The sequence below is a fragment of the Ixodes scapularis genome, unplaced genomic scaffold, assembly GCF_016920785.2.
Source record: "Ixodes scapularis isolate PalLabHiFi unplaced genomic scaffold, ASM1692078v2 PGA_scaffold13__105_contigs__length_92229423, whole genome shotgun sequence".
Taxonomy (NCBI): Eukaryota; Metazoa; Arthropoda; class Arachnida; order Ixodida; family Ixodidae; genus Ixodes; species Ixodes scapularis.
This window is the reverse complement of record NW_024609839.1, coordinates 73,869,651-73,895,241: the sequence shown is the minus strand read 5'-3', so window position 1 is coordinate 73,895,241 and position 25,591 is coordinate 73,869,651. Positions and strand designations below refer to the sequence as shown.

Genomic DNA, 25,591 nt, shown 5'->3' with positions numbered 1-25,591 from the left:
TGTACCCTACTGAACTATGTTTCTTGTAATGCAGTCCCCAAGCTTATGCAAAAAAATTTGCGCCGTTTAGCAGGATATTACTCGTAAACAGCCGTTAGCTTCGAGCAAATGTATGCCGTTTTGCGCATACACAACTGCGACGGCCACCGATCGGACGAGGAACACTTGCAAAGAGAAGGATGCAGAGTTTGCCTCTGAAGCGGCGTCTGGGTCCACATATCGGCGGATGCACTGGATCAGTGATGCGGCTGTGGGTCGTTTCCTCGGAGGTTGTTGTAATTGGAGGCGATGCCCGCGTGTCGAAGCCAAACGGTGAATCATTGAAAATGCATGTAACATTTCCAGATTGTCACTTGACTTGGACGATCTTGGTGAATCGTAGCCGTGCTCCATTTTCACTCGCGGGTCAAACAGAATCGGGCTGCACGCATGCTAAATATAACTTTTGGCATTGTTTCAAGATGGCCTAGCTGTTGGTTTCGGTCTCGCTGCATAATCAAATTGATTGATCCGATTTGGGCGAGGAGTGGGTGGACGTAGTTGAATATTGTTGGCACAACATCACACCTCAGCTTACGAGCCTTCTGTCTCCTTAGAGTTCAGCTCGTAGCTCTCTTCTGTGAAATTATTGCTGCATAAGCGGGATCTCGATCTTAACGAGAACCCAGTGCTCCCTACGCACAGCGAGAATCTATTTTGCTCGTCGCCGCACGTCTCGAGGGTCGCAGGTGCTGCCCAGTGATTGTGGCACCCAACCGTGCAACAAATTCTCACCCATTCACGAAACAAGTCGAGCACAACAACGAAAATGAAGCACCCTACAGCATTCACTCGCAGGCAAATGACGAGACTGAAATGCTCGCTTTGCGTTATATGACGTCAGAGCTTCAATGAAAGCACCGTTTATGCTAGGATGCAATGGGGGCAGTTTAAAATTTTATTACTGATGCAGAATGTCATATAAAATTCAGATATTGCACGGACGATGCATTTAGAGGCAATAACAATGATATTCAATTGTTTTCTCGAACACAAAGTTTGACCGGACAATCCCTTTAAGCAGCCCTTGAGTAGGGACGCCACAATGATGGCAAAGGTTGCGTTTAATCATAATTTTTGCTGGAAGTGTTACAACCGTTTGCCAGTATTGTGACGTCCGACGATATGGGACACTGGCTCCTGTCTAAGGGTTTGTTGCCTCTTCGGGACCAGTTTTGATGCATGGGCACTATAGGATGCCGAATGCATCAGTCAAAGGCGTGGTTCACACACCATACTTATGGCTGAGCACCATTCAGTTACACACAGGTGGTTAATCTGAATGCAGTTCAGAATACACTTACTGTTTGCGAAGTTTAGATTTAGGCTGCGCAGCCTTTGGAGTGGGGCATTCGTGCCCTTACGCTTTCGCAGTGATTAGCTGGTCCGGTCGACGACCTCATGTGGCTGGCGCTTTCTCTTTCATCTACAGCCTCGGTGCCCGAATTCCCCTGCCACCTCAACCGAAGCCTACGCCCAAGGCAAGGACTCGTTTGTAAACTCATGTTTCATTGCGAGCGGAGGCCTGAAAACAATGTAATCTCAACTTAACGACCAAACGGACGACGAACTTGCAGGAAGATGTGCCCGCGGCAGACGGTTCGACTCCCGAAGACACTGAGCCCGAGACACCGGAAAGCGAGGAGAGCGATGTTGGTAAGAACCGTGTCCGTGTGACCAACCTAAGAACTTGCTAGTTCATAAGTTAACAAATAAGTTACTCGAGCATTTGTCCTAGTGCTCTAACTGCTAAGGGTTTTAGCAAGTTGTCTGCTACACATACATTGACATACTCATATGCAGCTTTCTGGCATTTATAACTCTGACAAAGCTGTCGAGTCACTGTCTGTGGCATCTTAGATCCTTGGGAAGAGAGGTATTGCACATGGTCTGGATGCATTTCACGGCCCGGTAGACAAAGATGACTGCCCGCAGAAGGTGACTGTCGGAATGATCTCTTGGTTATGACATAAATAAAAGAGAAGCTCTTTAGCGGATCAACTTGGTCTCGAATCGGACATCAACTAGAAGACGTGGCACGTAGCTGGTGTCAGTTGTCGACTCTCAAGATGCCCCAAAGAAGTATATCTTCAATTACTTCATGTGTTTTGTTTCACGTTAAAACTTTCAGTAGATTGGGGTTTGTGCTCTCATTCAATCATTGCCCCGATGCAAGTTAGTTTGAAATTTTGTTTCTTATAGCTAAATGATAAGGACATAGTCCAGTGAAGTGAGTGTCAAGGAACTGTATAATGTAGTATGAGGCGAGTAGAATTGATACAGGTCATACTATGCACCGTCCAAAACTCCCTATTGGTGCAACTATTTTTGTTGCTTTCTCTTTATTCTTTAATTTTACGGCACAGTCTCTGGAACCACAAGTCGGGACGAAAGCTTTGATATATTGACGTTCAATGCTGTGTTTTTTCTTAGGTGCAGAAATCATGTGACGTGACGTGCTAACTACCGTAAAATACCGGGCAAGCGCCCACTCAAATTTTGGAGACAATCGCGAAAAAATTAGGGCTGGGTGCTTGTCTAGTCAGCAATTTTACATATAAATATACTGTGCATATTTTCTCAGTTCTAAAAAATTTGGGAATGGGCGCTTAGTGTAGATTTGTCAGTTGCGTGGTATTCTACGGTACTGCATATTTATTTTGGTTGAAAAGAGGTTTAAGCTGTCTCTCTCTCCGTCTTTACGCATGTGGTGACTTCGAATGGTGCACCTTATTGTACCGCATCCCTTATTTGCTTCTTTGTTTGTTTACTCATCAGTAATATTATTTTTACAGTGGAGCTGTTAAGGGCTAATTTTCCCAGGATCGTGTCCGCCAGCAAAGAAATGCCGACACAACACTCCGGACAGCTACCGCCATCTATGAGCGACGGCAGCAACCAGGCAACTGCCTTGCCGGTTGTCTGGTTGCCGCCATTGCTCGTAGATGGCGGCAACCTTTCCAGCCTTTCCACTCTGGCTTGCCGACTTTCGGCCGGCCATTACTTCATTCCCACCATAATAGAGCTTCACTGGTCTTCCTTCTTCACCAGAGTGGAAAGGCTGAAAGTTGTTTGCTCCTTCTTATTCCGTTGGTCTTTCTTATGCCTTTTGCTCTTCAAATCCAAAATGTCTGATTTTTCGTTTGTTTGTCTTTGTGCCTTTTCAGAGCTGGACAACACCGGCGTGATCGAGCCGGACAATGAACCGCCCTTCGAAAATGGTGATGCTAGCATCGAGGTTAGTGAGCCATTACGACACATTGCTTCGCAACTTGAGCCCTGTGGGCCAGTCTCCCGTGGGCCAGTAAACGTATAAGGAATGAATCGGTCATTTTTTTTCATATCACTTACAATTTCCTACTAACCTTACTTGTTCTAGTGCCATGTCAAAGATGGTGACTTTTTTGGTCCCTCAATACACTGGCACCTTTGTTTGAATCCTTATACCACGTGCAGCCTTGGGCATCTAGTCTGCAAATAGTACTAGTATGCGTAGTATGCACTAGTGAACAAAGCCACCGACAGCCATTAATGAAGTCCTTCATGTTGTATTCAATATCTCGTGTGGCCAGGTGAAGCATGGATGCTCGAGTCGACCCTTTGTTTTGATGCTAGTTCTAGAGGCTATTACTGCCCCACGATCCATTTTAACAGGTGGATCTTTGATGAACATCTACTGCTCCGACGGGCTCTTTTTTCATACTTCAGAAGGCCCTATTTTTAAGTTTTACTAGCTTTTAGGGGTGCTGTGTTGTATCCTGCGCTGGTTTTATTTTTGGGGTAAATTATGTGGCTTCCTTTCAGGTGACGGACGAGATGCTGGAAGAGAGCTCTGAAAAGAGGTCCCAAGCAATGGAGCTTCAAAATGAAGGTCAGTACTGGCTGCCCTCTTTTTGTTTTGGGGGTGGGGGAGGGGGGAGCTTGACATCTGCTTTAGGAATGAGGAGGTGAAAGTTCTGTCCATCATACTTTCCCAGGGAAACTGGAGGAGTCGATAAAGCTGTGGACGGAGGCCATTTTGAAAAACCCGTCCGGTGCCGTTCTTTTTGCCAAGCGTGCCAAGTGAGTCTGCTTGCTGCCTTCCCCAAGGATGTGCCATACTGCATCGGGTTTGCTGTTCCTGGCATTTAGTTGTGGAAGATAGAAATGGCATTTGTCATCAACTGTTCCAGACGGAGATGGATCGGTGTAAAGTCACGCAGGTTCAATTGTCTGTGCTTAGACACAAGTGAAAGTGCAGCAGAGTAGCGCATTCAAAAAAGCTACTCTCTTTAGTCTGGTTTCTTGCACATTTCTGATTGTATTTTTTGTCCGGAGAGACAAATGGTGCAGGACAGAAATGAAAGCTGAACGATACAAACTGAGGTTTAGGCTTGTTCATTACGGAATGGAATAACAAAGACATGTAGATACTCTTGCTTTCATGTTGTTTAGCACTCAAGAGGGTGGTGAAGAAAATGAAGAACTTTTAGTCGAAGGAACAGACACAAGAGGGAATGTCTCGAACGCGTTTGTTTCAGGCAAGACAGAACAAACAATAAACCAAAAGTTCTTTATTTTCTTCACCACAGTCTCAAGTGTTAAACGACATGCTTAGACCAACTCGCCTGCAGACTGAGTCTTTTCACTCCTGCTTTCTTCACCTTACTGTATCTTAAGGTTTGGAACTTGCATCTAGGGTAACAGTTATAGCAAGTCTCATTCTCATTACCTAAGAGAATAAATACTACTGCAATGGACTTTATGATAAAAATAATAGGGGCTAACGAAAAAGAGGAATTGGCAGTTCTTGTTTGCTATGTTTACTGACTACCTATACTTGGCATCACCTATTTTGTGCTGCATTGTCAAGGCTAGCGTAGCTTCTACAGTACTCAAGCGCTCTCGGAGCAACTTGCGCGTGCGAATGAGGCACAAGACCTAGCCACTTGCTCCCTCAGCAGTGTGAGGTCCCAGCTCTGGAAGCTACGCTAACTTTGACAGCTTGGCAAAAATAGTTGGTGCCGAATACAGCTCTGTCTCCTTGCGAGTGCCTTTTGCGTTTTTATATGTGCAAATGAAACTCGCTGCAGGAAAAGTATTCCAGAGAACGAGCTGTTCCCGATACTCTTTTTGCAGTGTCCTGCTGAAACTGGAGAAACCCAACGCTGCCATCAGGGACGCCAACCGGGCACTGGAGTTGAACCCGGACCAGCCCCTGGCCTACAAGATCAGGGGACGAGCCAACAGGTGGGATGGACCGTGGTCCAAGAGGCTGCTGTCTGACCACCTTTCTTGTAATGGCTGGCACACAGCCGGTTTTGATAAGGTGCCTGGAAGACGTCTTCGCTTGTGGTCTCTCGATTTCGGCCGGACGAAGTCACGGCAGAAATCGAGCTGCCGTGACTTCGGGCTGCAATAAAACAGGCGGACGCCTGTTTTGTTGCAGCCCGGTTTGCGGCCAGACGTTCAACGGGAAAACCAAAGGAGACGGGAGACGAAACTCTGCAACAACAGCGGCCGTTGCGTCTGCTCGCCGCCACAACCGGCAGCTGGGATCATGATATCAGACAGCACGACACGCCGGCTTTTGCGGCGCAATTTGTTTCCGCTTCGGGTGGAGCTTAGAAGCATGGATGAAATAGGGTGGTAGACGCACCCGTCAAAAACTTGTTCCAGGCACCATAGTTTGGAGACAGCGATTTTATTAGTGTAATTTGAGGAATCTCATGCTCACCTAATGCTAAACTTTCCTGGTTTGCTTTTAATTCGCCAATGTGACTTTGCCATCATTGTGTGAGTGTGCACCTGGGTCTCTAATAGGGCTGCGTGCAGCCTGTGACATGGGGCGTAGTGCTGTTTATGGTTGCATTAAAATGAACCATCAATGAATCGCTCATTGTGCGCAGTCAGACACATATTAAGTGAGTCTCTTTCTGGAAGCTGATGTTGCCTGTCTTCTATGCTTCCAGGCTGCTTGGGAACTGGGAAGAAGCGGCCAAGGATCTTGCCATGGCCTGCAAGCTGGACTACACGGACGAGGCCAACGAGTGGCTCAAGGAGGTGATGCCGAACGTGAGTTTTGTTGTTCTTTTTACCCTTACGGTGATTTCAGTCTTGGTCATAGCCGAGCGCTGGGTCACGCTTGCACAGTTCAATGAGAGATTGGATCGAAGGACAGACAAGCTATTCCAGTGGGTGGAGACTGCGTGCGTCATCATGGAGGGTAGTGCGGTGAAGAAGGTTGGTGGGGTGTCGATGCAGGTTTGGGCCATCGTTCGTGCAATGACACGGGTACACTTTTTGCATTTTTTGACAAACGTTACTGAAGGAAGTCTTAATCAATGTATTAGGGGCCAACTCTCAATGTATTTTCGTCTCTGTGGCACGTAACCTCGGTGGTGACGTCAGAGTGTTCATGTGACACTGACGTCAGGTGACACCAGGATGTTGCATTGTGACATCATGTCAGGCGGTTCCATTTCGTCGTATGAAACCGTGACATCATGCAACGGTGACGTCACGTCACATGACCACGTGCTTTGCTGACGGTCACGTGACACTGACATTGCGTGACACTGTGACGTTATGGTTTCACATGGTCATGTGATATTAGATTGCACATCTATAAATACCGTTCATCTAGGGCTCCTTTGGGGCATACCAAAGAGACGGGCGGATTTCTTGCCTTTCTGACCCATGCTTGTCCCTGGTGACTTCAGAAATCGCCTTGTTTCACTTTTTGTCCAGAACAGGGTCGGGCTCGAATTTTATGCCCGTTCCTTTCTGCGGTGACGGTAGGAGTAACTTTTTTGACGTTGCTTGAATGACAACTCTGCTGCCTTGCAAAGGAGTAACTATTCTATGGTTTCGGTAGTCAATACTTGGGGCAGCTCTATCGTTGAGCCCAGGCAGTCCGAAACTAGTACCAGAGTGCGTAGCCAGAATGGTTCAGTCGTTGGTGTTCGCTGATTCTACACAGCCGCTGTGGTTGCTTTTTGAGCAACCAGAGCAGCTTTGAACAACCACAACCCATTGTTATGGCAGTTTTATTCACATCAGCTTTTATTTCATATTAGAAGATCTCGTTTAACACGGCCATATTATCACAGGCTTGAATATTTCATAGAGTTGCTTTGCCACAAGGTTTGTTTTGTGACATGGTTGTGACACTTCTGAACTAAGCTGTATGGTTAGTTGAGAAGTAGATGCTAAGTAATTGCCAAGTTTTGCTGAGATTGGGTTGTTAGTGAACAGGGAATGTCTTTCATTTGGCAACTTTCTGACGAGAATAAAAGAAAAAAAAAGATCTCACCCATCATTCTCATTTTTTTTAATTTTAAAAAGCATTACTCTGCCATCTGGTATGTTACCTCCTGTCCTTGTTAATTTCAATGTGCCATCAGACCATCACCTGCCAAATTATACTAGCTTGTCATCCGACATTGTGGTCATTGATTGTTGGGGAACCATCTTTACTGGGCAGTACTGGAGTGCCATCTACATGCATGAACTGTTCACCAAGAACATTGAAACGTCCACTGAGGATAGTCTACTTCACGCCTTTGTATGACGTGACTTGGGAACAAATGGAACTATGGGTATTCATGGAATTCCTCTAGTTTCCTGTTGACGCCATACCAGTCTGTACTACGGGCAACCTTGGGTATTTAGTGAAGCATTTGTGGAGCTACCCTAAATTTCTCGGTGAGCATCTGCTCGTTCGCAGTCCATGAAGGTGCATCTACTCTACCCAAACAACGGTGCCTTCCTGAAAAAAGAAAAAAAAAAAAGGAATCCCTCAAAACTGGTTTTTCATCCACCACTGGCAGCCAAAAGGGCGAGTCTCCAGAGAAAACCCGCTGTCAGGTCCGTCCCCCAGTTATTGGCCGCACCAGAAAGTTGAACCTTTTTGCAGCTCCAGCGACGGAAGCTTGTGGGCGTAGCTCATGCCGCGTCCACGCTTCTTTTTTTTTTTTACCCAGCGAACGACCACTTAAAGCCAGTAGCGGTTGCAGTGTCGGAGCTCCAGAAGAGCACAACTTTCTAGCCGCGGCCCCGACGCCATACTTCCGACATTGTTGGGACGTTTGTTCTCGAGATCAGGGAGCAGCAGTTCCTCCTCAGCTGCGTCGCTCCTCGGCACCCATCGGCACCGGAACCTGACCGGTGGCCGACTTCTCATGGTCCTTCTTGAGCTTTGTCTTGTCGTTGTACTTGCCCAAAAGCTGTGGCAGGTCGTAAGCTATGGCAATGTCGAGCTTGTCCAGGGGGCACCCCTTGAAGTAGGTGCAGGTGTCGATCAGGGGCTTGAATTCATACACTGGATTGAGCTTGAAGAACTTATAGTAGACCTGAGGGTCCGGCAGGTCGTAGCGGCTCACGTTGTTGAGCCGGCTGAGGCCCTCGAAGATGTTGTACTTGTTGGGCTCCTTGGTGATGGCCTCGGCGACCTTCTTCTTGCTGCCGAAGATGCCCTTCTGCTTGTAGAAGGTGCTGAGGTAGCAGTCGACAAGCTTGGCGTGGTTGCGGACGCGCACCGCGTGTCGGCGCGCATAGGCGATAGTGTTCTCGACGCGCTCGTCCATGATCTCGCGGAGGTGGTCGAGCAGCGCAAGCTCCTGCTCGTGGAAGAACTCTGCGGGAGTTCCGGCGTGGTAGGGCCTCGAGGTCATCGAGACGGTGTGGATGACAGGGGCCTCGCTGCTGCCCAGGAGCGGGGACACGTTCCACAGGAGTTGGCCCGTGACGCGCATAATGTCGTGCGGCTGGACAAAGTCGGCCTTGTTAAGGAGGAACCGTGTTTGCGCCTCGCGCCCTTTCAGCTGGTCGAGGAGTGTGGCCATCTCCTCGCCGATCTCGAGCTTGCTGGGATCGAAGACGACATAGATGGCGTCGGCGCGGTCAATGAACCACTGGAAGGCGTCGTTGAACGGGTAGTTCTCTACCTTGCGCTTGTCGAGTATGCCGGGTGTGTCCACGATGGTGACCTGGAATGAAGAAGAGGGGATTGCCGCTTACCAAGCGAAATTTGGACGTTGTGCACGACAACGACTTGCCTTTTGCAGAAGTGGATGCGGCAGCCCGATGCCCCTGAAGTGGTCAAGGAACCCCTGTCCAAATTTGTTGACGCTCGAAAACGCCCAGTGGGCGGCCATTTCGGTGCCGCTGGCCCGCTGCAGCTTGTCGGCATAGTGCACAATGGTGAAGTCTATGTCCGTCGGTTGGGGGCCTGCAATGTCGGGAAAGACGCGTTGAACTGGGGCTCGGCTCCGTGTTATGCGTTTCTGTCTATGAATGGGACGGTGTTTGGAGTGTGTACCTGTCTTGAGGCCTGCCTTGGTATGCTCCGTTCCGAGCAGGTAGTTGATGACGCTACTTTTCCCGGCGCTCCACGGTCCCAAGAAGAGAGCCATCGGCTTGTTGAAGATTTCTGCATCTGAATAGGAAAAGATGGTGAAGCTTGTCATTATTGCATCGGTCGTGCACTGCACAGATATTGCTGTATAAAGCTTCATTGAAACATTTTTTGTAGTTAAATATGTTGGACACGGTCTGGACCGCTGTATGGCGGAAGATTACCTGATCTACTCTGCAAAGAAGTGGAAGACTGGCATTTCTAGTTTTACACGCAAGGAATCATCAGAGAAACAGTTAAAGGCCAACATACAACCTCGGTTTTCTGCAAGGAAAATAATCCTCTCAGCGCTTCTCTCCCCTAAGCTGTGAGAGGACCCAAATTGAGGCAAGGCAAAAAGTGGAGAGGATTTAGGAAAGAAGTAAGCCGGCAAAAGTGGAAAGCGCAAAGTGTACTTCAGTCTTTGAAGTTTTCTGGGTCCTTTGACACAAGTCTTTGTTTTCTCGTGCAAATTATTTGTATCTGGCTCTTTTCTTTTTTCTGTTAGACTTCCAGGATATTGTGAACAGTGTTAACTTTTACCTCCAAGCACTCTGGTGCTGATGTCCTTGAACTTGTAGAGCTTTTCCATGGGCTGAATGGCATTCACCGAGAGCTTCTTAAGCTCCTGCAGGATCTCTTGGATCAGGGCATCTTCTTCCTTGTCGTCGTCGCTGCCAATGTCCCTGAAGCCTAGCACGTCGGCGATGTGTTTACGGGAGCGTGGTCCAGCCCGGACCTCTTCCTCCTCTTCCTGCTCTTGAGACTTGTCTCCCTCAGACGAGCCTCCTTCCTCTTCGGAGCCCTCGGGCTCCTCGGCTTCTAGTCCTGCATCTGCCTCGTCGCTGTTTTCTTCCTCTTCCTCCTCCTCCTCCTCCTCTGGTGCATGCTCACCTTCCGTCTCTTCCCCACTCTCAGCCTCCTCTTCCTCCTCCTCCTCTTCAGTGGCCCCTACCTCCTCTTCACTCTCTTCCTCCGCTTCGTGTCCGGTCGTCCCTCCTTCCTCGCTTGCCTCCTGCGGCCGAGGCTTAGGGTTAGTTTCGGCGACTTGCTCGAATGGCGGCCAATGTTCATGCAGTGCAGACTCTGGCATTTGCTCAAGTGCACGCTCTGCGCATGCATTAAGCCGCGTACGTGGCTCATTTATGGTGTGCTTTCTTGATAGAGAGGGGAAGAGACGAGCGTGAGCACCATTCTTGAGGAATGTTCAAGAATGGGGCAAGCTGGAACTGAAAGCGTCCACTACATGCAGCTCTGGACCTCCGCACCGCTGGACGTTTGCTGCTAGCTATGGTACTCTCTTTATGTGGCTTATCCTGCTACATCATGGAAGTGACTGCTTCTAAAGCAAGCGACCTGGTCACTGCTTGTTGCAGAAAAACCAGGTTTCTCCCACACGAACTTGGAGAGGTCCTCGCGTTGCCGCAACCGATCGGAGGTGCTGATGGCATGTGAAATATGGCCCGCTTTGCTGTTAGGGTGGTAGTCGTCAAGCTGACAGTTATGATCTCTTTCCGGTTTTGACGCATCTTTTAGCAGACACCTTGAACCACGGGCTCTAATAATACAATAAATTTCAAGTGCTGTTGCCATATGCAGATGCGGAGGACAGAGCTCGTGGACATGTGCCTCTATCTACAGATAGACATGGGCTTTCAGCTTTGCTTTTCTTGGAGTTTTATTTAAAGTTACGACGGTTGGCGGCATACATTTTGTTGGAGGTGAACAGTAGCAAATGCCAAGCGGTGAGATCACATCCAATCACGATAATCACCCCGTCGGGTATTCAATCCAATAGCAAAGACACGGGAGGGCACCAAATCGCTATCTAGGGCCGACAAACGAAACTCTCGCACCTGAGGTGTCGCTCTTACAGAAAGCATAGGCATTCATTCCGGTTATTACATTGCAATGCATCACACTGAAAGATCGCTGGGAGTGAGCATATAATGGTTACATCAACTACTATGTCTTGTGCGTTACGGCCTTGGCCTGCTAGGCAAACGGTTAACCAGTCCTTCTCATGGGCGTGACAACAGACATCCGATTGTCAGTCTCATTGTCATGTTTATGAGAAGAGCTTGCCAAGTGGTTGCCTAGACCCCCTTTCTGCCTTGGAAGTGGAACACAGCGACCACTGTGGGTCACTCATGAGGTGTGTCACACAATCTTGCAAATTGGCAGAATATTTCACGGAATGCAAGGTCACATGAGAGCCTCCCAGTGCCAGATTGGCAGGGCTGCATGGCCCGTACCGTCTGCTGTGGTCCATTGCCAAGTTGAAACGGGGTACACGGTAAAAATGTCCACACCTATATCGGTCTAAATGGTGGCCCAAGGCTAAAATTGTTAGTTTTAGTGTAAGCTTGCAACAAAAAGGTATCTTGGTGATATTCTAGAGTCATCTTTAAGTTTTCTCTTTCGTCGGCAAGTTTACACCAAAGTTATACTAGCCAACAGAGGTGTTAGTCCTGTGGCAAATGTTTACACCGAAAAATGTGTAAAATTGCTGTGTTAGGGTAGGACTTGTGACTACTGGACAAACTGTCTAGTCTGCGAATGCAGGGTTGTCGCAGTGGCACATTAGGGACATCTCTTGGTCTTTTTTGCTTTCTTTGCGGGTTTTGGCGCATCTCCGTCAGTCTTTGGCAGTTCTTTTTCAGTCTGCGCAACCGGTTTGCTCTTTCTTGGCTTGGCCTTTACCTCTTCGCTGTCGGCAAGTTCCGGTGCGTGCGCTTCTTCGTGTTCCTCCTCCGACTGGGCTGACGTGTCCTCAGCTTCGGCGTGTCGTGCTGCAGCCTTGCTGCCTCCGTGTCTGTGCTCTTCGGTCATGGACGCTTCTTCGTAGTCGCTGCGAGGAAGGAGAAAATGGCGTTTGAGGGGTCCGACAGAGGAAATTCAAAACACGTGAACTGCAAGACAGTCTTCACCCAGGACTGATTATGGGTGAAGTGGCTTTGCTGGAAAGCCATTACATTTTGGGGTACACGCTTTGAAACCTTTGTCCCGCGTAAGGCCCATACTAATTTTTCCAGAAAGAGGCTAAACCCAGCAACAGGTGTGACATCGGGTAGGGTGGAACCTGCCTTGAAGTGAGATCATGGTGTCTTGCTGTGGAGACAGATGCCTTTTAGAAGCAAACTAAACATTTTTACACATTTTTTACCCTCCATCATTGCAACCAGTTTGTTTCATCATTGTAGATAAACTGAGCGAGAATGGTCAGACGTTGCAAATTCGCTTGGTCAATATCTAAAGACCGGATAAACACTATAGGCTTGACGATGCTATTCTGTTGTCTGTGCTTGTACAAGCTTTGCTTGTGAATTCTCAGAAATGTTAGGAAACGGATTGATCACTGCCGACTACAAAACCTGCCACTGCTTGCTGCATCAAGGGCTGTCCAAACAGGAAACGCTTTCTGCTATGCACAGACAAAAAAAAAAAAAAGTGCATGTTTCTTAAAAACTAACATTATGGCGCTCGCACTCATTGTCAATGAGGATATTAACGACGCAAACGGCCAAACAGCACTGCTTTCCTCCTCAGTGTCGTCCCCTCCCCTTTCTTGTTCTTGGGAGGTTAGGGACTGACAACAATAGCGGAGGCCCTGACGACAGCGAGCAGTATGTGTGGGTGGCTAGGTCCTACCCTACGTTATGGGTACGCTCCAAGGCTTTGTCCAAGGACGCTGACGGATGGTGACTTTCCGCCCGGCAAGAAACGTCCCAGAGTGGACCGGTAGCGGAGGCCCTGCTTCCGTCCAGCAAACGCTGTCCACAGCAGAAAACGTGTCCTGTATGGACAGCCCTTCACTTCTACTTGCAGCAGGTTTTACACTGCAGCCTTGCAACAGTCATGGACTTTCAGCATTGCCGGTCTAACAACAGTGATACGTTGACGGGCGACTGAAGTCGTTTGTCGACGGCAATGGACGCTGTCGACCATCCCAGCCAATGCGGCTCCAAGAGCAAGCCACGTGACCTTTCTGATGGGTGAATACAAGAGATTATGGTGCGTGATGCACAAGGTCATGTAGCACACTTTTGGCGCATGATGGGATCTAGATTAGGTGGGTCAACATTCTTTTGCTTAGGGTGATGCCACTCTTTTTAATACCCGATGTTGACGGCACGTGATCACAGAGGAAAGGCAAAGGAATAATTGGGAATGCAAGTACAGCCGTAGCACTAGGCAATGTTACTAAAACACTCGGGCAACTCGCCCTTGAAACCTAGACTGCTGGCGTCCATCGAAACCGAGCTAAATTTGATAACAGCGCCACCTTTTAGCTACGAGTTGAAACATTTAAGTTGCTTTGTGACTGCTAGAGTCACTGAATGTTCCCAGAGTACCGACACCCCCAGGCTCAAGGTGCCAAGATGGCGGCTCTCTTTTTTCTTTAATGTGGTCACGATGAGCTTTTAGAAAGCATGTTTTTGCATAAAAAGAAATGGAAAAAGCTGTTTTTGTAGGAAATTTCATTGGAGATAAGTACAGAATGACAGGAGCGTGATATTTGCATAAAAGGTTAGTTTAGAGGATTTTGGGGCACAATTAATATTGTTTTTATGCAGCCATGCCTCACTAGTGGCCTCAGGTAGCGCGTCCTGACCTGACTGCGTCCTATCTTCGGTGAATAATTGCGGCGCGTCCGTTTGGGAGACGGAGTTCGAAACCCTGTCCGCTGTATATTTTCTGGTGCCGGTATGGCCGCTCAAAGCCAAAATTGAAAAGTAACAGCGGACGCTATTGAATGTGATACTGCGAGATGGCGCCACCGGCCCTTGGGCAGTTCGACCTCAACGAATACGTGCAGCCGTGCAGTTCCATGAGTTGCTGCTGCGGGAGAAATGGCGGCGTTGCGATCGCCATTAGTTCGGTTCTCGAGTACGGATCTGTGCCACTTTTTCAGAGTAGGCTCTATGGCAGTTTCCCAAGTTTGTTAAAAAGGTAGGGCGAGGGAAAGGAAGGTGGGAGAGAAGGAAGCGGATACAGCCAATACAGCGCTGGCGAGGGGAGAGAGTTTCCTCCTTCCCTCGGCCAGCATTGCGTTCATTTCCTCCTCTCCCATTTTCCTTTCCGAGGTACCTTTATGTGTGCTTTGCTTGGGGTATCGTAGTGTGGCACGTGCCCATATTGCTTGCTGCGCTTTTTTTGTAGAAAAGAAAGGGGGGAGGGTGGGGGGGTTTAAGGCTCCATGTGTGTGTACGTATACACCTTTCCAAAAAACGCTCCTAGGCCGCCGCCATGTTGCTGATGCTGATGGGGCTGGTGCGACTTTCGCGCCCTCTATCAGCTAGAAATTTTCTGCCACTTTCTTGGACTGTGAAGAGCCGCTCAGCGCGGTTCTCTACCTACGTTTTTGCGGTTTTGCATTCGACGTTCTCCAACCCCTCTTGAAAGTTCCCACTTAATATTTTTTATGCGTGCTGCGTACCCTTTTGTGTTATCTTTTACTGTGAGAAATATGACTGGTAAGTGCCTGCCATTCAAGCTTTCCTGCTTGACACTCACGGGAAACGAAGGAGGTGAAGGACGTCGAACGGCCCTCGACGCGATTTTGCGAACATTGTTCTTCCCCCTCCCAGAGATAATCCGCGGAGAATCCTCAGTCATCTCCAAAAATAGTTGTCCAGGTTGGGGTGAAAAACGGGTCAGTCGCGTTCTTTCCTTGCCTTGGTGCCGTTGTGAAAAAAGGAAGCTCTCTCCAAAACGTGCCCCAAAGCGAAGTCAGCTTGGATTCCGTCCGATCGTCAAAATGTGACTGTCATCGACTGTGACTGTGTTAGTTGAGATCTTTCTCAAATAAATTCTTTTTGGATAACGCTGCATCGTGTGGTACGTACAATATATTGTTCGAATGTTAACACTTGCTAAATTTTATGTCCGTGTCCTGTCCATCGATAAACACATTATTTGTGAGCGTGAAAAATGCATGCCTTGCGGCTATTTTGTGTTGTAAATTATTTTTGACAGCTAAGCACTTTGTCGTTTGACATGCGGTAATCGCGCAGCGCCGTCAAAACTTTTCGTAAAAGACTAAAACAAAAAAAACTAGAACTATACTTTCCGGTCGCATTCGTTCTGTCGCGCACGTACCCACAAACATAGTTTATAGGTTTTTTATTGCTTTCTGTTTCTTTTCAAATGTGGTACAATGCTTTCTTAGTGACCTCGCGAAAATACATGCACCATGAAACACAAGATACAGCGGGAAAGGACGAGAATTCAGCCGCCAGCAGTGTTTGAAACTGCGTCTACGCAGGCTGCGCCTATAGAAATCACAGTCCACTCGGTTAGGGTTAACAGGGACGCCAGTGAGAGTCTAGCCTCAGACCCAGTGACTGGGCTTGAAAACGGTTTGCTACCCCTGGGGTCGAGTGTTTCTTGGAAAGGTGTATACGGGCCAATAGTGTTACCGCTCACCGGGCTTTCGAAGCCTCGTCGTCGTCGGTCGGAGCGCTGTCTTCGGCGGAATCGTCCCTCGGTTCGGCGGCGTGTCGTTGGACATACTCCCGTACGGCATCTTGTGCGAGTTTGCCGCAGTCCTCCAGAGAGAGCAGCACCGGTTTCGGCGGCTCCCTCGTCGCTTCCCTGGAGTGCCCTTTGTGCTGTGACTGCGGTGACCGGTAGACGTAGGTGCTGGCTGCGTTGTCAGAAAGGCAGTTACAGATCGCGGCGCTGTTAGCGCGAACGGATGGTCTCTCATGCAGTGATGCGATTGCAGCGCCACGTGACTCGTCCTGCTGCCCTTCGCCGGCACGTGACGACTTTGGCCAACGTTGCAACAAAAGTTAATTTCCCATTCTGAAGTCCGAGACCCCGCTACACTGTCGGTTTGTTAGCTTAGTCATGCGGCCGGTGCCGGGTTCGAACCCCGGCCTAGGTGCCCGCGATGTGACGGAGATTTCCTGTTGCGGGAGAAGGCCCCGTGTGTAGCCGGAATTTTCATTGCATGTCAAAAGATCCCTGGCTGGTCGAAATCAATCCTCAGTCCTCCGCACCAGATGCTCTTAGTTAACTTGAAACCAACCCGCGCGCACACGAAATATATAAAGAAACTCTTTCGCGTAGTTCGAGATCTGTTTTAGTGATTTAGCTCCGTTGAGTGCGCTTCGCACGGGACACTGTTGCACTGAGGAGAAGCGACTGTGTGAAGCGGATTCGCGCATTCCGGTACATTCTTTTTCCGTCGGTGCTCATAGCAGAGAAATGAGACGCCTCTTGGAGTTGTCTATAGCTTCCTGCTGTCTGCAGTTCCGCACGACAATAGACGATACGCGAAACTGCTTGGTGGTTTGGCAGCACTGCACGCGGCCAGTTTGATAGCGTCAAGTTTTCGAGTTTCGGCTTCTCGGCGTTTCCGGGCCATGGATGCTCTGCCACTTAGTGCGATTTGGAAACTTTATTGTTTTCTGACTTCCGATCACCCAACATGGGCAAAGGACTGGGCTGTCACCTCTGAAGACACTTTCAATTCTTTTTTTTTTTTTTTTTCGATGTGAATACGCATGAAGTCGTACTCTTTCGCGGCAGACTGCTCCACGCCAATACGTGCGACTCCAGCTGAACTTTTTTTTGTAGTTGTTACTGGCAAAAGTTTTTTTGGTGGAAAGCAGGGTGTTTTTCTAAAGGGAACTGTGCCCCGGGCCATATTTTTCAGGCGTTGCAAAGAGCTTAAATTGGTTTCAGATACAGTTGACAGATGTTGCGCTATTAATGAATATTTGTTGAACCCTGGCAGAATAACTGCTTTGACCTTCTCAGAACTACCCTTCGAGCTTCTTGATACTAAACAAAATTTTTACCTCAACTGCGACAAAAAAAAAAAAAAAAGGAGATTGTGAAATGAAATTTGCACCGCCCGTGTTGCTCCACTCGACGTCCGCAACGTAAGTTTTCGTCGCCGCCGACATCGAAGTTTTAGCCACTGCGATGAACCTAAGTCGATCGCCACGTTTGACATAATCGGTACGTGGCGTTCGACAAAAAAGACAGCAAAATCCCGTCTCTGTGAATGTTGAGCAAACAGACACGTCGTCCGTGTCTGTTGTGCTTTTTGTTCTTCATGACCGCGCTTTAAATATTCAAGGATATCATATCAACAAACTCTCCTGTTCAGTCTTAGAGGTGTTTTACAAAACTCGTTTACCGACGCCAAATCAAGTGTATAAAAATCGCTGCGAAGCAATGAGATTGTTTTCTAGCTTTCCAAAGTATTTTTTTTTTTTTTTAATGTATGACATTAAAATGAGGGTTCTGTGGTGCTTTCATCTTCTGTTCATTGTTAACCACTTCATTTCATGTATTTGTCATGTATTTGGCTCAAGAGGGTCGGGAGAAGAGCAGAAAGACCGAAGGCCCATACCAGCTGGTCCGCAAACGCATTTACGCATCTTAAATTAGGATTGGTGGCGCAGACTATTAAAACTGTCCTCGGTCTCGTCCGCATACATTAAGCTACTTGCGCATTAAAAAAAAAAAAAAAAAAAAAAGGCAAACCGACATTACAACGTGAATAAAAAAAAGTTTAGAAACAAGTTTGGTAGAACTTTGTGAAAAGATTAAGGCACAGTTCCATAGTTGTAAATGGGTTCACGCCGCTCGATGACGTCCGCGTGTTTCTTCGCGTTGTCACCGATTGTTTTTCTCAAAAGCTGCGTCTCAAATAACAAAGAAAAATAAGAAAGAAAAAAAATTGGGAACCCTGTTCACGTTTGCGTTCACATCACGCGCGAATTGAAAGGTTTATCGTTGCATCCGCAGCGGGAACACAGCAGCGCGTTGGCATTGCATCTTTCGCACGACGCGCGGTCGCTTTACACGGGGTCTGCCGGTTTGCTGGTTTCGTTTTCTCCCCGCTACCAAGATGGCGGGCGTAGTTCTCGGCGCGCTACTAGATGGCGATCTACATTTCGCATATGGTCTATCTACTGACTTTTCTGACTACTTTCTGACCACGGAAAAAGTAGCAATTTTTAAAGGATTCTTCGTGCAAACTCTTTTATTTTCCCAACTTTTTAGCGCAATCCTTCATGATGGAGTGAGCATGACGTCAGCCCCGTAGCTTCCGCAAACAACATTTTCGTGGAGAAGTGTCTTCTAATATTTTTAACCTCCTCGCTTGCACTGACTGATCGAGAAGATGTAGAGAGAGAGTTCGAAAAGCCGCGTCTGCTCGAGTTTCTGGTGAGAACAGAATATCCAGCGTTTCTTCAGACTTGACGAAACATGTAGACGCTTTTCAGCAGCTGTTCATGGGCGCCGCCATAAGTGACCTTCAGTTTTTGTTTCCTTTTATTTTGATCACTTCCCTCCATCATTGCCCCAGCAAGACAGGTTATTGTCATTTTAGATCCGACTGTGTCCTTCTCCCCAGCAATGGCCTTTGTGGAGGCTCCTCAAAGCGCGCTTCAGTGGCTTGGGATCTCGGTAAGACAAGAGAAGGTCAGTAATGGCGGCTGCAATATAGCTCGTGTGCAAAGCGTCTATAATTTTGTGTGAGAAATCTAACAAGACCAAGCTTGAGGAAGGTACTTTGGGCCGTTGATGAAGATGATCGGATTGACGATGACGTCGCAAGTGCGAGTAGGTGCAATGCCACCTAGAAGACAAGGCCTGCACTAGTCTTCCTCTGACGTCATCGCTAGTGGATCCACGGAGCGCAACCTAGCTCGCGTCGCCGCGCGAGCGTCAGCGTCGCCGCGCGCGCGTCAACATCGCCGCGCGCGCGTCAACGTCGCCGCGCGCGCGTCAACGTCGCCGCGCGCGCGTCAGCGTCGCGCGGCGACGGCAAGGCATTGCCGCTTTGTGGCGTAGTCTCGCCGAGCGTGTTTGTCGCTTGGGGCGGGTCGGGGATGCACCGTTTATGACGTCATGAGCGTGCCTTTCGTCTGGGTGGTATGGCTTCGTGCTTCTCGGACTAAACACGGTGATGCTTTGAAAAAGCGAGATGGGGGAAATGGAACCCCGGGAAAAGTGTATCCAAGGGTGTCGATTACGTCGGCCCGATGTTTACGGTCGTAAGTCGAGCGAGAAATTTGAACTCACGATCGAAGCCGTCGTCCGCCGGCATGAATTCTGAAAGGAGAGAAAAGGAGAGTAAGTTAATAAAAACTGGCATCTATTTCCTAGTCGGTTTTGTTGGATTGGCACGGACCTCCTCTCATATGCCAAAATTATCCACAGCGTATTTTTCAATTCCTTCGGGTGAGGGGGGGGCGTTTAGGCTGACTTTTTGGCACAGTTGCACTGGGGTTAGCTGATGCAGCGCCGTGACATTCTAAAAAACGAGAGGCTTTTTTTTTTTTTAATTTTAAGCATTATTGTTTTATATATTGTAAAAATAGTAGGTGGCTGTGGCGGGCTTTCATAAACAACTTGTTAAGCGTACAGGTTCAGGGGTCCTTTCTGATTCGAAGAGCAATTATGCAGTTTAATAATCTTGTTTTTCTGTTGTTGTTTTTATGTATGTAGAGTTCAGTTTCCTATCCTGAACTAACTAAGCGAAGCCGGACTTGTGATACGCTACATTCCACGCAACTATGGTCAACCAGGGATGTACGAGTATAGGCTGACTAGTCAGTATCTTGTTACAAAACCGAAATGGCTAAATGGCGCGTGCACAGGAGGATGGGACCACCTACTGACGATTAAATTAATTAAAAAAGGAATTCAGTTGTTAGTAACGCGTGGTAGATTCTCTTCCCGTGTCTTTTGGCGCTTTCAGTCTTCTATGGATGATTTGCAGAGATCTTAAATGCTGCACGATCCTCCACGCTTATCAAAATTCTATAGTTTCTAATTTCCCAATGGTACTTGAGACATTCCTTCTCTCTCAGCCTCGATTTCTTTTTTTTTTTTTTTTTCTTTAATCTTTTTACTAATACCGGGTGCAGACGAGCGTGATGAGCAAGGCTGACTTCGTTTTTCCATTGTCTCGTCTTTTTATCTTTATCTTCATAATGCAGTCTCACACACTTCCACTGCTCCACTTTCTAAGTTCATTGCGCTAGCTTAAAACCGTATATGTATAGGCTACACTATTGCCAGCCGTATCGGAGCGAGCTATACGTGCGTGGCTACGTACATTATTTGGTCAGAAGAGTCACCCATGGCTCCCTCTGGAATGTTTTGTTTAGCCTTAGCCTCCTCTCTACTGGCAGATCGTCACGAGAAGCGGCCACCGAATTTGAAGAGGTAGAGCGGCAGAACAGCGGATGAGAGGAAAGAGCCACGTGACTGGCACCCCGCTGCGGCGAGACGCCGAAACACACTTCTCCCGAGCGATGGAATGTCCGCTCGTGCTCCTCGCGTTCCCGGTTCTTTTCTCGTCGGGTTTGAAAACGACGTTTCGGGCCCTCGCCGCTGCTAAAGCTGTGCGCTGACGTCCAGGTTCGCCGAGAAATGCTCTGTGCTACCAGATCCTCGCGCTCCAAATCTGCGACCGGGCACTCTATGGCTCCGTCGTCGCATGCTTTGCGAGTATAGAGGAGGCTATGGTTTAGTGCTCTCGAAGCCTCAGATGTGAGGACGTAACTTTGCAGAAGGCTTTGTTTTCACGCGTACACCCACGGGGAAAGCGCTTCGTAAACTCACGTGCTCGCCTCCGTGCATTTAACGGCGCCGCCCAGCGCTCTTGAGGTATGTTGGCGAAATATATTTGTGCAGCGCCCTCCCTGCTAGAGCCACTGAATAAGTACGACAGCTCGGCCACATCTTGGTGCTTGAAAGCATTGTTGCAAGGTATCTGAAGCTTTATTATCTGAAATCGCAAAAAAAAAAAACAAAAAAAAAAAAAAAAAAACGGGTGTCCGCTTCCCGGAGATGTGCGCACCAGTCCGCGGCGGAACTAAACGATATCGCCTGAGGTTCCTGCACACCGCGTATCTAAAGCTCAAGAAGTCGCATTTTTGAATGGGCCAAATCTGTTTGCGCCCGCGCTCTTCTCTAGGCACCAAAATGGTGGCGCCCACAATCAATTTTAAGCGCAGCTCATCGAGTGACTAGTTCCTGCCGATGACTATGATTTGCCTCGATGGTTTGGCGACGTCGGTGTTAATTGCAAGAGAAAGTCTGACTGTGTGAGCGAAGAGTTGGTGGAAGCATGTATACTTTGTTTCAGCTTCGGTCCAGACGCAGCCGATGCTACAAGCGCGAGCATGAGGCCCAGAACAGTGCTTGCACTGCACGAGCGCGCGTGCTTGCCAGGGATGCTGAAAGCCCGGAGCTCGCGCTTGTAGCTTTGGCTGCGTCTGGACCGAAGCTGAAACGAAGCATAATCGTCGTGTGCTCGACAGCAACACCGTCAATGTCGGTAATCTAACATCAGCCGTTTTTTTTAGATTATATAAATTATTTTAAAGACGCCGTAGCGAACTCTTGGCCGATCGCGTTGGGCCGACTGCAGCAACGTTTTTGATCGTGCGCGTCGCTTTTCTCGGTAGCACATCGCTTTCCTCGGTAGATAGTGCGCATCGTTTCCTCGGTGGCACACACTGTTCCATGAGCGTCATCAGGATGTCTCAACGTTGCATGGGTTCTTGACGACGTTCATATAGGACATATGTGCCGCTCCTGTCGTGGGAAAGTGCCTGCCATGAGAATGCAGCATCTTGGAATCGCACGGCAAGATGCTCCTCTCTTGGCCGGGTAATACATGATTTGCGCTTACGTCGTCAGCTGCCATTATGGTGTCCTTGCTGCTGAGCGCGTATCTTTTGAAGCATCTGTTGTGCACAACTGATTTTGTCTTTCTCCGCAAGAACAAATAGGAATGACTACCAACATGGAGCGCTGACGTCGCGTCCGAGCCATGTATTGTATACAAATAGCCCTACCACGTGCATTGTTGAAGATGTGGAATACATCCAGCAACACGGCCGTCATAATGTTCTCGGACAAGGCATATAACCGGGTGCCTCTTCTTCAGTCGTTCCAGCAATAGATGTTGGTTTGCCAGATATGTAGCTTGAGCTGGACGGCATTCCTTTGAGTCTACTCGTGACCGGGTTAGCTTGAAGCCTCCTGAACGACATCGAGGTCGTCGAAAGTAGGCCTAGAGAGCCTAGATCTAAGAGAGGGAGCAACTCAAACCACGGAGTGTTTGCAATTTAATGGAGGACAGCTCTCGTGCCGATTGGTCGCTCGTGCGCATGCGTGTTTTGCTGCGTGGCGAGGGGAACAGTTGGCGGAGTGGCTGAGCAAAAGCCTGGAGACGCTTGTGGACGATAGACGCTTCGCCTTGCAGATTGAATTGCAAACGCGGTCCATAAACCACGTGACCTCGATGGAGCAGTCGGAAACACTCTGCCAATCTAGGCGCACTGCATAAGCCTTGCCGAAAGAGAATTTCGAAGGCCGAGCCACACCAATCGGAAGCGGGTCTCCCAGTGCACGTTGTTGATGGTGTCTTCGCGCCTTCATTCGCCTTTCCGGTCAGGAGGCCACGGTGTGGCATTTAGCGCGCGGGCGACCGCCACGAACGAGTGACGGACACCTTATTTTGGGACCGGGCTTATTTATAGAATGGAGGGCTCCGGGGCGCTTGGGCGACTACAGCGAAGGCGCGCTCGCACACGCGCGCGTCTGTGCGTTGGTAGCTGCAGTGACCCTATCATTACGGGTCCGTGTCGTCAGTGCTGCAAGTTTGTGGATCGGCCCAACCAATTTCACCTTGCGAGGCACGCCTGGTTGTCCGCAGTTATTCCACTTCCACGTTAATATATGTGTATCGGTTTGACGGTAACTCGTTGCGCTGGGGATGAAGGTCAGGTACTGGCATAGCAGGTGGTGGTGACCGATTGTCAGTTTAAAATCGGTCGGTGATGTTAACATATAAGTAAAATGCAGATAAGCCGCGCTGTTGCGTCGAATCGAGAGGGATGCGTTATTTGATTAGATAGACCAGAAGGAAAGATAGGGTCTGGGGCCGTATGAGTGACCCCTTTCTGCTCCGGATGGGCTACGGTTGCATGCATATAAACGCAGACATAAATGTGGGAAGCGTGGAAGGTTGATATCGCACATATTTATACTATGTACAAAATTTGAGGCGGAAATCGCTGACTACCTGAAGGTTCGAATTAACGCTTTGAGACTCATTCGGGGGTCTTGTGGTACTTTCTGACACCCCAAATTGCATCGAAAAAAGTACAGCGTCAACTTGAACCGTGCCCCTCTACGTAACGGGCACGGGCACCGATGTTATAGGTAATAATTGAGAAGATAATGACTCCAAAGATCTTCATTGAGGACTAATGGTAACCTTGAGACAGAGACCCCACTTCTTGAAGCGAGGAGGAGAGGCACGGTCAGGTTTGCGCGACCTTGAAGCTTTCGTCGCGGAGGTCACGAGAGGCAGACGGTCGCGACTGGCTCTTGGACGCACTCACCGTTCACCCATAGGGCAGCGATGCCGGCCAGCGCGACGATCATGATGAGCACGCCACGGGCGTCCACCGAGACCTTCTCCTGCGCCGTGGGAGCCATGGCCCCGGAGCTGGTCCGACCCCGGCCGACCTTCGCTGGTCCTCGAGTAGTCCTCGAGTAGTCTCGCTTCCCCTCTGTCCCCGACTAGTCGATATCCTGTCGGATGTCCTCGGCGACTAGAAGCAGCGTCGTCCCGCCTGCACCATGGGTGGTCTGCAAGAGGGAGACCCTGGAGGACCTAGCCCTTGGCGAAGAACGGCGCGTGCACGTTCTGGCGGGGACCTCTTCGGCTCCGGCGCCCGCGGGTGGAGGAGGCACCTCAGGGTTCGGTTTCGGCGTTCGGAGTCCGCTGTTTTCGTCGGGCGAGGGGAAGAAGGAGGGGGTGCAGCGGAGGGTACGAGGGGTGTCCCGCCTAAGTTTGGGACCCTTTGGTCGGGTGCCAGCCAGCCCGGCCGGGTCCTACGGACCGTCGCTGATGTGTTCTATACTTTGTCTCGCCGTAACTTATTGGCAAGCGGCGAAGACTGCACGGTCCCGGTGAGCCAATCAGCGCGTCGGAGAGAGACACGTGACCGTACTCTATCTCGCTAGTTCTGCGCAGTGCTTTCGGAGCCACGGGCGGGAAAGAGTGGACAGTCGCTTTTGTACGGTGGGGTACATAAGCGACGTCTGGGACAAACGAAAGAGGGTCCGGGTACGCGGGGAGTTCTCCTTCCCCTAATCTCCAACTGCTTGGGTTACGCTTTCGCCAGTGTCACCTTTGGGTGAGGGCTGTCCCCCCACATGATTCGGCTCCGCTGCTCTGAATGGCTGGAAAATGGCCGCAGCGTTCGCTCTTTGTCAAGTTACGGTGAAACGAAGTATGGTCCCTGCCCGTCCTGTTTTCTTGCAATCTTCTTTTTAGGCATTCCCCCCGGTGTCTCAGGTGTGTGTGTGTTTCTTTCGGCGTGCGAATAGCGGCGGCCCACTTCCTGTAATTCTAATTGTTGTCGGCCGGAATGGCGCTGGGCGAGGTGCGCCCTGACGGCAGCACTGGATGCTGCTTTGTGCGGGGACGGCGCGCGTGGGGGAGCCGCCATCTATCGAGCTGTCGAGTTTGAGCCATTCCGGCATTAAACGCTCGCTTCTTGCGTCGGCATGCGGGGAGGTGCCTCTGATGTCAACATGTCCTTCGAAGGTTCCACGAGGAGAAAGAACAGAACGCCTGTGATTGGGTGAAGCCCGATTTGATGTGCTGCGGTCGAATCCATGTATGCCCGCGCCAACATGTAGTTTGCGTTGTCAGTGTTTTTTTTTTTTTTTGTTGTTTTTGCGTCTGTATATTTTTATTTGCGGAAGTTGCGTAGTTGAATTCGTAAGCCGGACTCGGGATACTTGGGAATTTCGACGTGTGTACATGTTATCTTTCCCACAACATGTCTTGTTTTGTTTGTTTCGCCGTTCAGGTGCAGTGTGAAAAAAGTATCGGATCGTTCGTTCGTTCGATCGCAGCTCTTTTTCCTTTCTTATCTTATTTTTTTGTCTCGTGTGTCTGGGTGTGTGTGTGTGTGGGGGGGGGGGGGGGGGGGGGGGATCTCCATCATGCGACGAGGTGTTAAAGAGCACTTCTTACCACTTATCAAAAGAGAGATGACAATTGTGTTAGCGCACCATCTTTTTCTTTACTTTAATTTACTTCAAAAATAATTGACGTTTCTGGGTGGCTGTATTGGTCGTGATTGGTTGTGATGCGAGTTGGGCGAA

General features: G+C 49.1%; 3 protein-coding genes across 3 annotated transcripts in view; 2 read left to right on the top strand and 1 right to left on the bottom strand.

Moving 5' to 3' along the window:
- The window catches only part of LOC8051012, a gene marked incomplete in the record, with an annotated part of 650,797 nt that overhangs the window by 467,902 nt on the left and 157,304 nt on the right, over positions 1 to 25,591 (top strand).
- The window catches only part of LOC8034172 (hsc70-interacting protein), a 38,840-nt gene that overhangs the window by 3,902 nt on the left and 9,347 nt on the right, over positions 1 to 25,591 (top strand). Inside the window, exons 4-10 of the mRNA XM_029970636.3 lie at positions 1,472 to 1,520; positions 1,617 to 1,695; positions 3,207 to 3,277; positions 3,844 to 3,910; positions 4,017 to 4,101; positions 5,158 to 5,268; positions 5,991 to 6,093. Coding sequence (XP_029826496.2) covers positions 1,472 to 1,520; positions 1,617 to 1,695; positions 3,207 to 3,277; positions 3,844 to 3,910; positions 4,017 to 4,101; positions 5,158 to 5,268; positions 5,991 to 6,093 — 565 coding nt within the window. The remainder of the gene's footprint in view (positions 1 to 1,471; positions 1,521 to 1,616; positions 1,696 to 3,206; positions 3,278 to 3,843; positions 3,911 to 4,016; positions 4,102 to 5,157; positions 5,269 to 5,990; positions 6,094 to 25,591) is intronic.
- Positions 7,052 to 24,231, bottom strand: LOC8034154 (sarcalumenin). Its single transcript, XM_002408033.5, has 8 exons — positions 23,812 to 24,231; positions 19,469 to 19,498; positions 15,845 to 16,064; positions 12,119 to 12,266; positions 9,959 to 10,430; positions 9,341 to 9,457; positions 9,078 to 9,250; positions 7,052 to 9,008 (listed from the first exon to the last, which is right to left on the bottom strand). Exons 1-8 carry the CDS (start codon positions 23,906 to 23,908, stop codon positions 8,142 to 8,144), a joined length of 2,124 nt encoding a protein of 707 aa, XP_002408077.3. The 5' UTR covers positions 23,909 to 24,231; the 3' UTR covers positions 7,052 to 8,141.